The 17,834-nt window shown below is 34.9% G+C and overlaps 1 protein-coding gene across 1 annotated transcript in view; it reads right to left on the bottom strand.

The window, feature by feature from the left end:
- Window positions 1-4,658: 4,658 nt before the first annotated feature.
- The window catches only part of LOC122794820 (protein mono-ADP-ribosyltransferase PARP14-like), a 634,563-nt gene continuing 621,387 nt past the window's right edge, over window positions 4,659-17,834 (bottom strand). The window contains exons 8-9 of the mRNA XM_044063425.1: window positions 4,740-4,958; window positions 4,659-4,670 (exon numbers count right to left, since the gene is read on the bottom strand). Of these exons, the coding sequence (XP_043919360.1) occupies window positions 4,659-4,670; window positions 4,740-4,958 (231 nt within the window). The remainder of the gene's footprint in view (window positions 4,671-4,739; window positions 4,959-17,834) is intronic.

Below are 17,834 nucleotides of genomic sequence, written 5' to 3'. Positions count from 1 at the left end.
GTCCGTCCCCACAGGATCTCCCAGGGTTTGGATCCTGTTTTTCTTGTCCCATCGGGACAACCAGTAACAAAAAATGTCACACTGGCTCCTATGTAGCAGATCTCATCAGCTTCTAAGTCCGCATCAGAGTATTCCACTGAGGAGGTATACAAGAAGCACACTTGCAAAAGGAGGCACCCAGAGTCTCCTCAAGAATCTGTCACCACGGCCACTGACACTGATGAAAGAGAAGGTCCCCTTAGATTCCCCCATGAGGCTGTGCCTTTCAGAGAAATATCCAAACTACTTAGAAAAGGGGTTAGAAAAGGGGATGGTCTTCCCAGACACTTTTTCCAGAACAGTCAGTCTTCAGCAAGTCTTTTGACTCTAGCCCATCTATACCTTGGGTGGCCCAGCCCATGGATTAGATGATAAAGCCGATCTCCATATGAGCTTGGAAAGAGACAGACACAGCAGAATCCATTACCAAGAAACCAGACAAATTTCTTGTTGCCCCTAAAGACCACCCCCCAATGGAGTAAGAGCCTGGCCATATATTCTATGGTGGTGGTGGTGGTGGTGGTGGCAGCCACCAAGAAGGAACTAGCAGAAGAGAGTTTTTCTGTCCATGCACTGAACAGAAAATATCATGCATTGGATAGATTTGGGAAGTGAGTCTATGCCTCATCTACTTTCTCTGTGAGAGTTTTAAACTACTCATCACGTTACACAGTTTTCCTAGAGTTTTGACCAAAGAAATCTCCAAAACTTTCCCAGGGTCCATGCCTGCAGATCAAAGGAAGTCCACTAATGCATAGCTCTCCACCTTTCAGTCTTTGTTCAAAATATCTGTGTACCTTACCTCCAATGCCATGGAGGGTGTTCCTAGAGCAGATGGCACAAGTATATTCATTTGTATGATGCTCTGTGACTTTGTGAAACATTTCAAGATGTCCTTGCTGAATGCTCCTATGACGTGTCAACACTTTTTTGGTCCCAAAGTAAAGGATACAATCACCAGAAGTGAAAAGGAGGGCAAATCCCTGTCTGCCATAAGATTTAAATTTCCTACTCCTCAAAGTACATTTTCTATGAATCAAATGGGATTCAAGAAAATTTGGTTTCACAAGTCACAGGGTTTTCACCAGTCACATCTGGAGACAGGGCCCCCCAAGACAGAGGGAGGAACTCTTATAACAGGCATCACCCTAGGGACCAAGATGGAGTGCAGAATTAAGGCTTTAGCGGCCTCTTCTCTGAGAAGCTTTTTCAGTGCTCCTCAGCACTTGCCTGACTGCTGCACTCTGGAGGCAGTCAAGGGCACCAATCCCTGCACCCATCAACCTGGATGTCCACCACTCAAGAGAAATGGGTGCAGAGAATAATAAGCAGAGGCTACTTCATTCCCTTTCATACCATTCATTCAGCCCCAAAAAGATTTCCAGACATTCTACCCTCTCAAAGAGAAGCAGCAACTCCAGAAAAAAGAGGCTTCTCAATCTAGTCATCCAAGAGGTCCAACCAGACCAGTAATGATCCAGAATTTACTCAAGGTTCTTTTTAGTGCCAAACAAAAACGGGGACCCCTGGACAATTTTTGAACTAAGCTTCTTAAACAGTTTTGTAAAGAAAACAAAATTCTGTATAGTCATAGTATAGTCTATTCACCCTTTTCTGACAGAATGACTGGATGTGCAATAACCCATCAGGATATGTACTTACCCCAAGCTGGACAGACACTCCATTAAGTATCTTTGCTTCTGGGTGGAAGCTAATCATTTTCAGTTCACAGCTTTGCCCTTTGGTCTCACCACGACCCACCTGGTTATCTACCAAGTGTATGGGAATAGTTTCAGCTCATCTATGACTGCAAGGGTTCTGAGAGTTCCTTTACTTAAATGACTTTCTTGTTATCACCCCTACCCAGGATCTACTCATCCAGGCCAGTAACTCCTTGCTCCACCTCTGTTCAGACCTAAGCATTACAGTCAGCCTGGCAAACACCAAACTTCACTCAATTCAATCCTCATCAGCTGCACTGGACATGGCTAACTCTGGATCCATAGTGGCTGTAGGTGCTACACCAGAGGGATTCAAGGTAAAAGATGAGTGGTCTGACATACAGCAAATGGCCAAAGCAGAGTCATCCACCTGTGACTGAGGAAAATTACTAGTCTGCTGTAGTAGCAAAGGCTATAACATTTGCTTTTTCTGGCTGGAAGGACTGATTTTTGGGACTGGTTGTCTGTTCCATAGTCAAGCTGGAAATGGTGCATCTCTCCCAGGGAAGACAAGCAGCAAATGCCGGTAAACACTACTAGTCTGCAAACACAGTAAAAAGCACTTTAAAACACTATTTCTGCTCCACATAAGTAAAATAAACACAATTTCTCTACAGAAAAAAATGTTTTCAGTTACTTTACACCACTTTTAAACTGACAAGTAAAACAAGCTCTTTGTTTAAAATTATGTTAGAGTCTTGTGACAGTCTGTTAAAAGACAGCACTCATAGCTTTAAGATAACTTTCCTGAAGAAGAAAGTGATAAAATGGCAATAAAATAAGAAAATTGAAGTATTTTTCCCCAAAGGGAACTTATCTGCCCAGCAAATTAACAGCACAGGCTGACTGTTGATTTCAAAGCCTCAGAGGAGTACATAGTTTGGTGGCAGTAAACCTCTGAATGACTTCATGCCCAGAACTGTCTTTTAGTCAGTTCATGCCCTGAAACTTTGAACATTGGCTAGCAGTTGTATCCTTGGCAGGATATAACCCATATAGCCAAGGCTATTGCAGCAGGGATCAACATGATAAACATTTGGCTAACACCCGCCCCTAATATATCAACATTAGCAAACATATAATGGGGGAGTACTGTAAGACAATAGAAGGCAAACTCTCTGGCTTTGGGTCCCTGCTACTTCAAAGCAGAAAAGACAGATGATGTTAAGGAACCATCACCTTAGTGCACCCTAGGACAGCAGAGATGAATTCACAAATCTGGAATTTGTGGAAACTGCTCCTTATCATTATAACCTCTACCCTGCACATGACACAGTATCACATAATGTAATGTCAGAATACTTAACTGCACCTCTTTGTCATGCTCCAACCTCTGCATCTGCTGCAGTGATGCATTATTTGGCCAGTGTTATATCTGCACTCCTGTGGTGTCTCATTTACCCTTCAGCCATAACTCCATAGATCCCTGCAGTCTCTCGCCTCTGAAAATTCCCATTTACATTTTCATCAGCTTTGCCAGCTAGGATGTGTCAGACAGTTGTTAGCCAACTGCTGGACATTCTTTTAAAGTAGGTTTTCACATCCTTAAGCCATGTACTACTGTACACAGACAGAGAACTAAGTAAAGATCATTATAAGTGCTTATTATGGCAAAAAAAGAGTTTTGCATTTGTTCTTATGAATTGGATGCTTCCTTATTCATGTTGTTTGCTTCTGATTCAGTACTTTAGTTTATGGCTGAAAAGGGTCTTCAAACCAAACAACCTACCCAATTACAAAATACCAAATAAATAATAATGATGATAAGCTACACTTATGACAAGCTAGTTATTTACAGTGGAAATTAAATTAATAAATTAATTACAGGACATCTCTGAGCACTACTTCAAACTGCCATAACTATATTACTAGAATATAATGGCAGCAAGTTTTTTTTTCATTCTGATAATATAAATGCTCTAATGTATTCATCAAGGAAACTACATTTTTTAGAAGCTTCCCTATACCATAAGCACTGAATGATAGATAGCCTCAGTGGTGATACTGAGTGTGCATGCCTCCTGAGACATTTTTGGTTTTAATGGCATTAGGTTACTGAGTGTCATTCATTGGGGAAGACACAGGAAGGGCACAAGACATCCTTATGGCCACAAGTATGATGCTGCATTGCAATGTTTCAATCCATACTCGGAGAAAAGTATTGAATTAGATCCAGGAGGTCAGCGGTGAATTCAGGCATCAAAGATCAACTACAGTCAATGGTCTGCTGTAAAGAGGCAAACATTAAAGGCAGAATACTCTGCAAGAATATACCATATATACAGCAAATGCTTAGCTCATTGTGAGAAATCACCAAAACTCAATTCATCAAGATTCAACATGTTTACACCACTGTGGTGCAACCTATGAATTAGTTTATCAGAAGCTGGGCTATGGGGGTAAAAGGGCAATACCCCTCATTAAAAAACAATGTTTTTTCTGTTTTCATTTTGTTGACTCCTGTTTTCATGAGATGACCAGTGATAAGCTCTACTAAATCCATACATGGGGTTGACATGTCATAAAACACTGAGAATATGAGACAATTTTTAATAAACACACTTGTAATTTACTGTACATGTGCTGGCTACAAACTGCTCTGTTTTTACTGTGGAAACAAAGCACCTGAAGACAGGAGTAGAAACATTTAAGGTTATCAACCTACTAAAGTCCTATTACCAATTAAAATTTTATTTGGGGAAAAGTTCTACTTTTCTCAGTATATTTAATTCATATATTGCCATTTAAGGACAAGTGATTTATTTGTCTACACTCAGATAGTAAAGCAGTGCTGTTTTCCACTTTGTCAGCAAATTAATTTACAGTGCTAATATACTTGAAATGAAGCAAAATTTTGCAATCTAAGTCCAGCTGCTGTTCTTGCCATAAAATTTATAATTAAGATGCATTCTGTAAAAGAGAATCATTGTTTTCTGGTAAAGTAAAATGTCACACACTAAATAAAAATGCTATACATACCTTAAGAGTATCTTTGTCCTTTTCATAAACTACTACATTTACAGTTGTCAATGTAGTTGTGTTTGCCCTTCCAAATTCAGTAACTTCCTTAATAAATGTTTCTGCAACCATACGTTTAGGATATCTTAAGTTTCCTGTTCCAATTGCAGGGAAGGTAATGGACTGATAACCACTATTATGAGCATTCTCAAGGCACTTTTTAATAATATCCTGTAGTGTCTGTTAAAATAAATCAAATATAATGGTTTTAATGATAAAATGACAACAGTGTTTTAACTGATGTTCTGAATGACTGAAATAACTCTGTCAGTAACTGTTACTATCAAAGAATAATAAATTAAAGTTATATACTTACCATAAATATAGACTTACATGCGCCATATCCTTCAAGGCATGCAGGACAGACTGATGGTCTGATTCATTCATTTATTTATTTACTTTATCCATCCTTTGCGACTGAGTTAGTCCCACATGGCTAGTGGCATCTTTTCAGGGGAGACCTGAGGTGGTATTTATACTACTAGGTGAGAGTTGGCCAAGGCATCAGGGGAACTTCCCCTAACCGTCACTGTTGTGAGTGGAACCCATTTTGGAAAAGCACTTCCTGTTTCTGTTCCAGGAGCAGAGGCAGCCCAGAGAAACAGGGAGGCAGATGGAAAGAGAAGGAGATGATGAAGTAGTAAATAAAATGGAGGAGAAAGCAAATATTGAGACTGGAAAATGTGTGTAGGATTTTGAAGAATTGTTTCAAAGAAATCTATTTGATGGAGATGAGTCAGCAAATGGTGGATGGAGAACTACAACTCTCCAGTTGGGAGGGTTGTAGGATGATTTATTTAAAGAAATGGTGGTATAGAGTGAGCCAGAAAATGAAGGAGATGTTTCCTGGGTGGACATTATGGAGAAAATACAAAAGGAGGATGCAGAGACAATACTGAAGAATAGTGCTGAAACAGAAAACAAAACATATGCAGAGAAAGTAAAAGAAGGCAAAACTGGACTAACAGAAAAGAAGGTAGAATAAAATGAAAAACAGAAGTACGTGGTAAGGATTCAAAGTAAAGAAGGCAAAGAAATGGACCGGCATGAAGTGTGTGACAATTTAATAGCTCCTTTGGGTGTAAAAGCATATAAGGTAAGAGCATTTACTCTTAACAAAAGACATTTTGTGATATTATATTTCAGACTGTTTTTTTTTCCCAGTGGAAAATTTTCTTGGAAAATATGAAAAAAGACTGTAATCCGTGGAATCTTTATGTGATAAAAGCATTTAACAGGGAAACAAAACAGAAAATTCATGTACAATTTTGAGCAAAGGTAGAAAGACAGACTTTGAAAGGACATGTGAAAACTTTATGTAAAGAAATACTGGACTTTGCAAAACGTTATGACAAAAGGGGTTTATGGACTGGTGGCTAGGATTGTAATATTATGTTAAAATAGAAAAAGAAAAAAAATATAAGTATACCAAGCATGAAAAATGTGGAGGGGAACAGGGGTGTCATACAATACTGGGGACAACACAAAACATGTTTTGCTTTGTTTTTTTTTAATGAAAAGAACGACATCTGATAATTAACTGTGAGAAAAGAAAATGTTATATTTGTGGGCAAATGGGACATGATACAAAAATATGAACTGAAATGTTATAAATGTAACAAAATTGGGTGTTTATGGGTGTATTACAAAAATGAAAATAAGAGTAAGGAAAAAGAAAGAGAAGAAAAGCAACAAACAATAAATTTTGGAAGTAGTAGAAATAGATGAAAAATTAGATGAGGAAAACAAATAATAAAGAGGACACAGAAGAAGGTTTTGAAATAAGTGATGAAGAAGGCATAAATTGGGAGGTAGTAAAAGAAAAAAAGAATTCTATTGGTAAAAGGGTAAAAGACAGAAAAAAAATTTCAAGGAATAAGTACAAAAGAAAAAAGATGGTTGAAAAAGAATGTGCACCGCTAATGACTGGGGGTTGGTATAATGGTTAAGGTGTCTAACTCATAGACACAAGGTACAGTGTTTGATTCTCACCTTTAGAAGGGAAACTGGGTAGGCTTAGAATGGCTTAGTAAGAAAGCTAGCCTAGTAATTAGCTATGAACTTATGAAACCATGACTCTAAGGAAATGGAAAATTAAAATTTTAGAGTGCTTTCTGTAAATGCCAATAGTAGTAAGAATATAGTAAGAAGAATAGGGATTTTGGAGTGATGTAATACACCTGATGTAGATGCAATTATTTTAAAAGACACAAGACTTTTTAACAGATGAAGAAAGATTACAAACAGTGAAACTATGGGGAGGAAAGATAATCTGAAATTTGGGAAATGAGAGATGTTCTGTAATAGCTGTATTCTGCATAAATACAGTAAAGATATTACATGTAACTACAGGAAAAAATGGGAAGGTTAACCATTGTAGATTTAAAATGAAAAGAACAAGTACGCAGAATTTTAACATTATATGGTAATACTAGCTGTTGTTGTGTCTTTCGGCTTTTCCCGGTTAGGGGTCGCCACAGCGGAACTCCAGTCCGCTATTAATTGGCAGTAGATTTTTACGTGCCGAGTTACCAGCCCTGACGCACAACCTTCAATGAAGTACGCCCATTCACGCATGTCTCCACACAGAAGACGCTCTAGCTGAGAATCGAACAGGACGTCTTACTGTGAGGCGACAGCGCTACCGCAGCACCACCACTAGCTGTAAAGAAAGAAAATTCTTATTTTATCAGATTTTAGACTATGTAGTGATAAATATGAATATTATAACTGGAGACTTTAACTGTGATTAAAGAGGCAAGTATAAAAAGAAAGTAAATGATATAAAAATGTTAAGTTATAAGATGTGGTAAGTTAAAACTCTGCGACAAAAATTCATGGAATTACAAAAGGGGTATGTATTGAACTGAAACAGATTAATTTATATTATCAGAAGGCTTACTTATAGGAGAAGATGAAGTAGTTGAAACAGGATTTTCTGATCATTTTGCAATATGGCTATGGGTAAAGGAAAATAAGAAACATATAAAAATAGGCAAGGGAATAAAAAAATAAATAAGAATGCATGGAATGAAGAAAGAAATAGATTACTGATACAGTTATGGAAAGATCATATTACTGCGAGAACACTTTACAAAAAAACTGGTCTGTCTGAATGGTGGATATTTAAGGAAATATATAAAAACGTTTTTACAGTGGAAATATGATGTAAGAAAAGTAGAGAAAACTAAAAAAGAACATATAACAATGTGATACATTGGGAGATTTAGAACATAATGATAGAAAGTGTTTTGACAAAGAAAAATAATTATATGAAAGAAATCTAGAAAAAATACAAGAACTGTTGTATAAGTAAAGATATTTTTACAAGGAAAAGAGAATAACTATCAAGTTACTTAAGTTAGTAAAATATGATGGTAGTGTAATAAGAGAAATAAAAATGTAAAAAGAGAAACAGAAAGAACTTAGGAAAAGATTATGAATAGTGTAGCACAATATGTACAAGAAATGTTTAAAGAAAAAAGGTAGTGAATAAAACATGGAAAGTAAAAAAGTTAACAAAAAGAGAATAAAGAATTTGAAAAGGAGATTTCTTTAAATGGGGTAGGTAAAGTATTAGGATAAGTAAATATAGATTTGGCTGCAGGCTGAGATGGAATACGATAAGAAATATTTAAAATTTTAAAGGATTGGCACAAAAAATATTTTTTTGAATGAATGGTTAAATGAAGGTTTTATGTATAAATAATTGCACAGTGGACTACTTAAATTCATATGGAAGAAGGAAAACAGAAGACAATTAAAAAACTGGAGACCAGTAGTTCTGAATAATAATGATTATAAGATATTTATGAAAATAATACAAAAGAGCTTTGAAATAAAAATGAGAAATATTACGAAACTTAGCATATATAGTATAAAGGGAAAGAGTAATCAAGAATTATTAATAATAGCTTGACAAATTGTGGATGATATTATAAATAGAAAAGAAAAAGTAAAAATCATGATAGGAGACCTTAATAAGGCACTTGACACAATTCGACATTAAATCTTATGGGTAATAATGAAATAATGTTAGGTAATTATGCATGTCAGTATATAATAATAATAATAAAGTAAAATATGTGTAAATGGAAAGTAAAATATGTGTAAATGGCTGGTTAAGTCACTCAAGAGCTAAATATGAAGAGGAGGTATAACACATGGATATCCAATGAGTTGCATACTCTTTACATTAGTCATAAATGTAAGTATGCAAAACAAATTACAAAATGAAGGTGGTGGGGTATATAACACCTGATGGGTTAAGAGTTCCAGTTTTGTTAACATATGCAGATAACATTATAACTGCAAAAAACAAAATTTGGATAAAAGAAGTAACAATTTGCTCAACTGAGTGCCTAGAGGTGATAAGAATTGCTTTAAATAAAGAGACAAGTAAAGGTGTAGGTGATGTAGTAAAGCTAAGGGGTATATATTTTAAAATGAATGAAATTTCCATGTTAGGTATAAAATTTGGGAATAAAGATGTAAGTAGAATTAAATGGGAAACAACCACAGGAGAAATAAAACAAACCTGTCTTTTATGGAGGACATATAAACTATCATTCAGAAAAAAAGGCTTACATGATAAATTTAATACTGAAGGGAAACAGTATACTTAGCAAGTGTATTTATGTTGCCAACAATATTTGAAAACAAATTATTGCAGATACTTTTTTCATTTATATGGAGTTCTAGATTAAACCCAGTAAAAAGAGGAGTTTTGTATCTAAATAAAGAAAAATAAGGTTTTTCATGAAATTTATACAAAGAGTTAAAGTGGATAAATGAAAAAGATGAGAAATTAGTAGTAAAATTGTATAAATATAAGTATAATAAATTTTAGGGTATTGTAAAAAAGGGTAAAAGAGAAAATGAGTGTATAAATGAAGAAATAAAATGTTACTAAGAAAAAAATATTTTTCCGGAAAATAAAACTGATGATATAGAAAAAGATAGAAAAGTATGGTGTAAGAATATAATGGTAAAACATTACTATGTAAAACCATGGGAGAATCTAATAGATGAAAATATTAAAGCTATAAAAATAAGAAACAACTGGTATAATCAGAAAGTAAAATGTTAAGTTTTTTTGTGGAGACCGATAATAGATAAATTGCTAGTAAACGCAAATATGCTATATAAAAAGAAAAGTGATATAATATGTTTAAATTGCCAAGAAGTAGAAACTATGGAACATGTGTTTTTGAAATGTAAAAAAGTAAAAAGTTATGGGGAAAACTATGTAAAGAAATTTTTCAAAGATAATAAAAGAAGTACATAAAATAAACATGGATATGATGAAATATGGGTATTATATGAATAGAAGTAAAGAATGTGTTAAATTAATAGATAAAAAGTTATGTTATATGGGTTATATGGAAGGAAAGAATAGATGAAATTATGTCTAATGGTAAGTGGATTTTAGCAACAATATTAAATAAAATCAGATGCTGGTTATAAAAAATGGATTGGGGGTCTAATAAGGATGAAAGTTTAGTATGATTGTAAAGGAAGGTATGAATATGTGTAAACAAATTTGTACATTTCTACTTTTGTAAACAGGTAAATAGCTGTAAATATGCAAATATTTTGAAAATAAGAGTTATTTTTGTATATACATAAAGGACCACTAATCATTTCATTGTGAGGGGGAACATTTTTTCTGGTTGCACTTCCTGCTTCCATTTTTGGGGTGGATGCTGTTCAGAGAAGCAGAGAATTACAGCAATGGAGTTGAGAGTGTTGTTTGGTGGTGATTTGGAGCAGAAAAAAAGGTGTTCAAGACTTCAGATCAGCTTAAAATATGTTGAAAGATAGCAGGAGAGAAGGGAAGGTAGCTAAGCCTTCTATATCTATGCCTGAGGTAAGAGAATTCAGAGAGTGGTTGGAGATGATGGTAGGAAGACAGTTGAGTCTTATATGGATAGTTTTTAAACAGAGGAAGGGTGTATAGTCAGAGAAAAGTCAGGCAAGCCTTTTCCAGATCCAGAAGACATTTTCCAGCAGCAGTTATTCCAGGAAGAGAACCAGTGTGATGAGGGATGTATTATTACAACTCTCCAGTCTGGAGGATTGTAGGATGTTTTATTAGAGAAAAAAATGAACTTGAGAATGGCGAGGATGTGGCATGGGAAGATATAATAGAGAAATTTCAAAATGAAGAAGTACTTCTGATACAAAAAATATGAGATGGTAAGACAGAAACTAATGCTGATATGGTAAAGGAAAAGGCAAAGGAAATGAAACTGTTAAGAAACAAAGAATAATGTATATTGTTAGCATTTTCTCCAAGGAAGAAAGAGAAACAGAAAGATATTAAGTATTGGTAAATATTATTTCACCTTTGGAACTTCTCCAGCAGATGTAAGAACTTTCATTCAGATAAGCAAAGAAACTTTTTATGATATAATTTTTAAAAATGAGTTAGAAAATGTTTTGAGTCAATAAGAAAGTAAGAAAGACTGTACTCCGTGGAATGCTTATGTAGTTAAAGCTTTTTTATATTTATATATATATATATATATATATATATATATATATATATATATATATATATTGGACATTTCTAAAATTTTCAACAATACAAGATTATGGACTGGGGGTTGGGATTGTAATGTATTAACAATGGAAAATGATAACATCATTCATATCCCTAGTATTATAAATACAGATGGTCAAAAAGGTGTTGTTAAATATTGGGGTCAAGCCAAAACTTATTTCTACTGTGGAAAATCAAATAATTTGATTGTGGATTGCACAAAAAGGAAATGTTTTTATACATGATGTGAGGTCATGATGCAAAAAAGTGTGAGTTAAAATGTTATAAATGCAATAAGGTAGGTCATATGTGGAAAGGCTGTAAAGAAGGGACAGTAGAAATACATTAAGCTACTCTGTCTAAATGCATTCAAGGTGTTATGGAAGTATTAAGTGAGGAAGAACAGGCACAAAATGATGTAGAAAAATACAGAAGAAACAGCCGAGAAAATGATGACAAAAGTATGACACATAAAAAACAAGAATTAAACATAGAACAAGGCACTGAAGTTAGTGACGAAGACAATATTACCCGGAATATATTTAAAAAAAGAAAATTCTATAGGTATAAGAGTGAGAGACATAAAGAGCAAAATTACTGGATTAAACAACAAAGGAAAAGAAGAAAGAAAAGGGATGAAGGTTTTATTCTTTTTCATTAGAACACTTTCCTAAACAGAAATAATGGCAATTGCAGGATATCTGCATTGAATGTTAACAGTTTTTTAAGAGCAGAGTTAGAAGACAAGCTATTATAGACTGGTGTAAAACTTGTAATAGTGATATCATTATACTAGAAGGTACAAGATTTTTAAAGAAAGAAGAAAGACTTCAAACAGAATGTCTCTGGAGTAATGCGATATACTGGAATTTAGGACAAAATTTATATTCAGGAATAGCAATACTTATGAAAAAGTCAGTTAAAGTGCTTCATATTACTATAACTTTAATGGGTAGGATTATGGTTATTGATGTTAGGTGGAGAGATAAAAGCAACAGAATAATTGTATTACGTGCATATGAAACTAGTAAAGAAAGAGAAGATATGTTTGCCTTAATACTGAATTACATTGTTATTAATGTGGAAGTTATTATAGTAGGAGACATCAACTGTAACACGAGGAACAAAAAGAAAGGGAATGATGTAAAAAAAAACTATAGAAATTATGAGATGTGGGAAGTTATGAATATGGAAGAACAATTCATGGACATATAGTAGAGGATAGACACAGATAGACTATTTTTTGCTTTCAGAAGGATGTGAAACAAAAAATGAAGGCACATTAGACACAGGTTTTTCAGACCACAATGCTATCTGGATAGACTTCTCATTCAAAGTTAGTAATGTTAAGATAGGAAAAGGTCTAAGAAGAATTAATGAAGTAGAGTGAGTACATGAGGGTGAAAAAAGAAAGTTAGACTTATTGGAAGATCGCATAGGGATGCAACATTACTATAAAAATAAAGGATATCATGGAAAGTAAGAACTTTATCTGAGCAAAAAAATATAGATTTGGAAAATATAAGATTAGAAGAACTGGATACAGTATTAAAACAAGTAAATATACATACAGCAGTGGGTCCGGATGGCTTAGAATATCAAATGTATAAGAATATGACAGTAAGTCAAAAGATGTATTTTGTAGAAATATTAAATGAGTGGTTGAATGAAGAATTTAAATACAAGGAATTATATAGTGGAATTTTTAAATTTGTCTGGAAAAAAGGTGAGAGAAAATATATAATAAGCTGGGGGTCTATTGTTTTGAATAATACCGATGTGAAATTCTTTATGAAAATACTACATAAAAGAAAGGATTCAAAACCTAAGAATATTCTATTAGATTCAATATATAGTGTCAAAGGAAAAAATGTCAAGAATTATGAATAAGTTTTAGAGAAATTGTAGATGACATACTAAATAGACAAGAAAAAGATATTAATTATGGTAGGAGACCTAAGCAAAGCTTTTGACACTATTCAGCGTAACATGCTATGGTAAATATTCAAAGCTTATAATTTAAGTATGAAAATAAGAAATGTATGTGTTATAGAATACACAATGAACAAAATTAAAGTTTGATTAATGGCTGGCTGAGTAAAGAAATTATTAAAATTGGTATAAGGCAAGGATGTCCTTTTACTGACATTATATTTTCACTAGTTATGAATGCAATAACTAGTTATATTAATTCAACAGATGTTAATGTTAGATACAGGACAAAAGAAGGTATTGCTATACCTATAATGTTATCATATGCAGATGACATCATTCTAGTTACTAAGCATTTGACTGGAATGGAAGAAGTTATAAGCAAGTTGAATTTGTGTTTAGATAAAACTGGTATGTGTTTGAACATAGAAAACAGTAAAGGTTTAGTGTATGAAGTTAGGATTAAAGGTACCGAATTCAACTCTCAATAAATAAAGTTATTTGGTGTTACATTTGGAAAACAAGATGCTGTATTACTATAACGAGAAAACATGAAAAAAATTTAAAATATGTGTCCTTTTTGGAGATCTTTTAAACTTTCTTTCAAGAAAAAAGTCTACTTGCTTAACTCTGTTGTACTGGGAACTATTTCATATATAGCTAGTGTGTTTAGTATGCCATTATCAATTGAAAAATATATTATTAATACTATTGTTTCCTTTACATGGGGATCTCACCTTAATCCTGTAAAGAGAGGTGTGCCTTATGTAGCAAAAGTGGATGGTGGTTTAGGACTTATAAGTCCAGTGGTATTTGCAGTTTTGTTACATCTATATAAAATTCCTAAATGATTAAAGGAAAAACATGGTAATTTAATAATTTTGTTATTGAAAAATGAATATAAAAATATGGGATATTATGAAAAGTTGTAAAAGAATAAAAGAGTATATAAACAAAGAAATGAAAGCATATCAAAAGAAAATTGTACTGTATAAAATAAGTATAGAAGATTTAGGTGATGAAAGAAAAAGGTGGTATAAGAAAGTAATGTTGAAATATTTTTATGTATACCCATGGAAAACATTGGAAGAAGTGAAAATCAGAGCTATAAAAGCAAGAAATGGTACAGGTAAAAAGAGAGTAGAATGCTGTGATTTTTTTACGGAGACTGACAATAAGGAAAGTACCAGTCAAAGCAAACATGCCATATAAAAAAGTAAAAGAATATGTAATTATTGTCATAAAGATGAAACCACTGAACATTTCTTTTTGAAATGTAAAAGAATTGATACAATAAGGACTAAGTTAGATGAGAATCATTATTTAGTCAAAATTAAGGGATGAAAAAATATTAATATGATTGAATATGTTTTTTATGGAGATAAAGGGCCAGATTCAGGAAGCCTCTGTGTAAGAGTTATAACTCTTACACGGAGGCTGCAGTGAAACTGTGTGATGTCAGCATGTCATGCATATGCATGAGGTGCATGAGGCATGCTGAATCACACTAGTAACTCTTACACGGTCCGTGTAAGACAGTAGGGACGGTGTGTCTGTAGGCTAAGCTCTGCAAGTGGACACGCCCCCGGAAGACTAGAATGGCTGAAAGTAAACAGCCACGAGAAAGGCCATGAAAATGTGAATAAACACACTATACAACACATGCCCCGACTGGCCATCAGTGTATAAAGTGAAGAGATGTCATAAAATTAAATTAAAACCTTTTTTTTTTGTTAAACCCGTAAATGTTTGCTACTGTGTGTGGGTGTGCTACTAAGCGCAATCACAGTTAGCAGTCAGTGGAAAAGGATATAAGAACTAAATATGCAACGTAAGCCAAGAAATAATAGCTTAGCGGTAGAGTAGCCGCCCTAAGAGTAGGCAGGCAGGGTTCGAGCCCCTACAACAACCTTTTTTTTTTTGTAAATAAGCACTAAAAAGCCCCCTGACAGTATTGTACAAATGTAAATGTATTCCCTTTTGTAAAATGGAATGAAATAGAGCATTTTGAAGTAACATAAGAATAAAAATAGTCAGAAATGTACTGATAGCTAAGCTGCCGTGAGACAGAGTGCCCGTAGCTGAGTAGTGTTTAAAAAGCTGCAAACTGCGTGCCCGTTGCCAAGCAGCGGGTAAACAGGCTGAAACTGTGTGCAATTAGCTGAACATGTGTGTCACTTGCCAATTAAGATTTATCCCAGCGCACACCGTTTGCGCGCCGCTCCCACAGGCTAACTGCCAGTGCGCATGCATTACCTCCGCGCAAGCGAAGCCAGAACAGGTTTAAAGTGCTTAAAAGTGCTTTTGGCATGTTTGATTGACAGGTCCTCAACTCATTTCTGTCAGGAAAAGCAGTTGCCAGATTCAAACCCAGGATACCATGCACTAGAGTCAAGGAACTAAACCACCAAGCCATGACAGCAATACCTAGAAATGCAGAAATAGCATATATATGGGATAAAACCCAGAATGGAGCATGAGAAAGCATTTTCAGTGAAGTAGATACAATTCCAAAACGGCCAATCAGAGAAATGTGCGGGAAAAGCGGCATATATAAGCCCCATAGGCGGGAATACACAGCATAACTGATTGTAGAACAGCGTTGAAAGGTAAATTAAAAATGCTGGTTACTGCCACAGCACGCTTGCTTATAAAAAAGATAAGTAAATGGATAAATAACTCAAGCAAGCGTTGACAGAGTGAGAAATAACCTTCTATGTGTAAAAATCCGTAAATCCGGTCTTCTGAGACAAATAATTCAGTTTATTACACAGATAAACCACGATAAGTGCTTTCACTAACTAGCTTCTTCAGATCACAAACAGAAGCACAGGAACCATGTGCTTTAAATATCTGCATGTTAATTAATCAACCAACTTTTAAAGCAGAAGCGCCATAAAACCTAAAAACTAAATATATAAACATAAAATCATCTCAAGATGCAACAGAAATAAACAATGGTGTATGCATATTACTTTTAAAAAATTAAAACTAAATATTTAGTTTTTAGGTTTTATGGCGCTTCTGCTTTAAAAGTTGGTTGATTAATTAACATGCAGATATTTAAAGCACATGGTTCCTGTGAAGAAGCTACTAGTTAGTGAAAGCGCTTATCGTGGTTTATCTGTGTAATAAACTGAATTATTTGTCTCAGAAGACCGGATTACTTGGATTTTTTACACATAGAAGGTTATTTCTCACTCTGTCAACGCTTGCTTGAGTTATTTATCCATTTACTTATGATTGTAGAACAGACTTGCAGTCAGCATGAGTGGAGTAGGTGAGGGACGTTGCTTTCGAGCACAGCGTTGGGGCGTTGAGGAGTCCAGATACATGGTCTGGCTCCTTGTCCATAATCACGAGGCCCAACTCATGCAGGGCCAGGTCTCATGGGGAGTATATAGGGCAGAGGCGTGGGACCAGTTGGCTCGTGATCTGACCAGTGCTACTGGCATTCCACGCACTGGTGAGCAGGTCCGTCACCACCATGCGGACCTGCAGAGGCATAAGCAGGACCAATTGAACCGTTGGATCCAGGAGGCCCGGCAAATGCCCAACGCCCCACTACTGAGTAAGTCACATTTTACTCATGTATGTAAGGATTTCAACCAGCTGATACCATGGAGATGTGTAGTCCAATATTATTCCCTTTGTATTACAGCTGCAGGTGTCCGCTCTGCGAATCGTGAGATGCACGCCAGAAGGCTGGTGCGGCTGCCACCATGCAGGTTAGTAACCCCACCCAGTACTTGTAAATAAATATTATTATGTACCATGTATCAGAACAGTGCAGTGTATTGATTAAAAGTAATATAATGTGCAAGCAGGAATTGAAAGTCTGCAGGTATGGCTGCAACAAGTTCATCAGTATGCAAGTGTAACTGGAAATATAATTGATAGAATTAAACAGTGCTGTAATACAGATGTCCCATCATTAATTAAATATACTGTAACCTGCAGTAGTCTCAAGAGTACAGCTTCAGAATCTGAGGTAGTCACATGTGAGATATATCCCTGTTCAAATGCTGAATCATGACAGAAGTGAGGCTGTTGGAAAGTGTTTGAATCACCACAGGTCTAATATGTGAACAAAGCCTAGAAGTACCAACCTGAACTGTGAAGTTGCAAAATGTGTGAGAGTGACAGAAAGGCTCATGTATGAATAAATAAAGTAGTAATAACCCCTGAATATATAAGCCTCAGTGTGTTTCTACAGAACTAAATGCATGTGGGAAGTACAAATTAACATCCCAAACTGATTTCAGTGTGTCTGAATCTGGAATGTCTAGGTCAAAATCTGTATATGGTGATAACAGTAAACAATTTGCAGATAGAATGAATGATTATCTGACAGACTAAACAGCCATAGTTGTCCCCTGTCCTGTCATCAAAGTGTAGCAGGATGATGTATCTGATCAAATTCAAAATAAGTAGGATAGTGATGTATGTGTAACAGGTGTAGCATGACAGTCAAATAAAGATTATTTTGAAACATCAGCCTCAACTTAATTGTGTACCTATGATAAATGTGAATCAATGTGTAACATATGAATGTGTCATCACTTTCTATCCCCACCCAA

This window comes from Protopterus annectens, chromosome 2.part1 (assembly GCF_019279795.1).
Source record: "Protopterus annectens isolate FY-2018-M chromosome 2.part1, PAN1.0, whole genome shotgun sequence".
NCBI classification, from domain to species: domain Eukaryota; kingdom Metazoa; phylum Chordata; order Ceratodontiformes; family Protopteridae; genus Protopterus; species Protopterus annectens.
The sequence above is the reverse complement of the archived record's forward strand: the minus strand, read 5'-3'. Positions and strand labels throughout refer to the sequence as shown.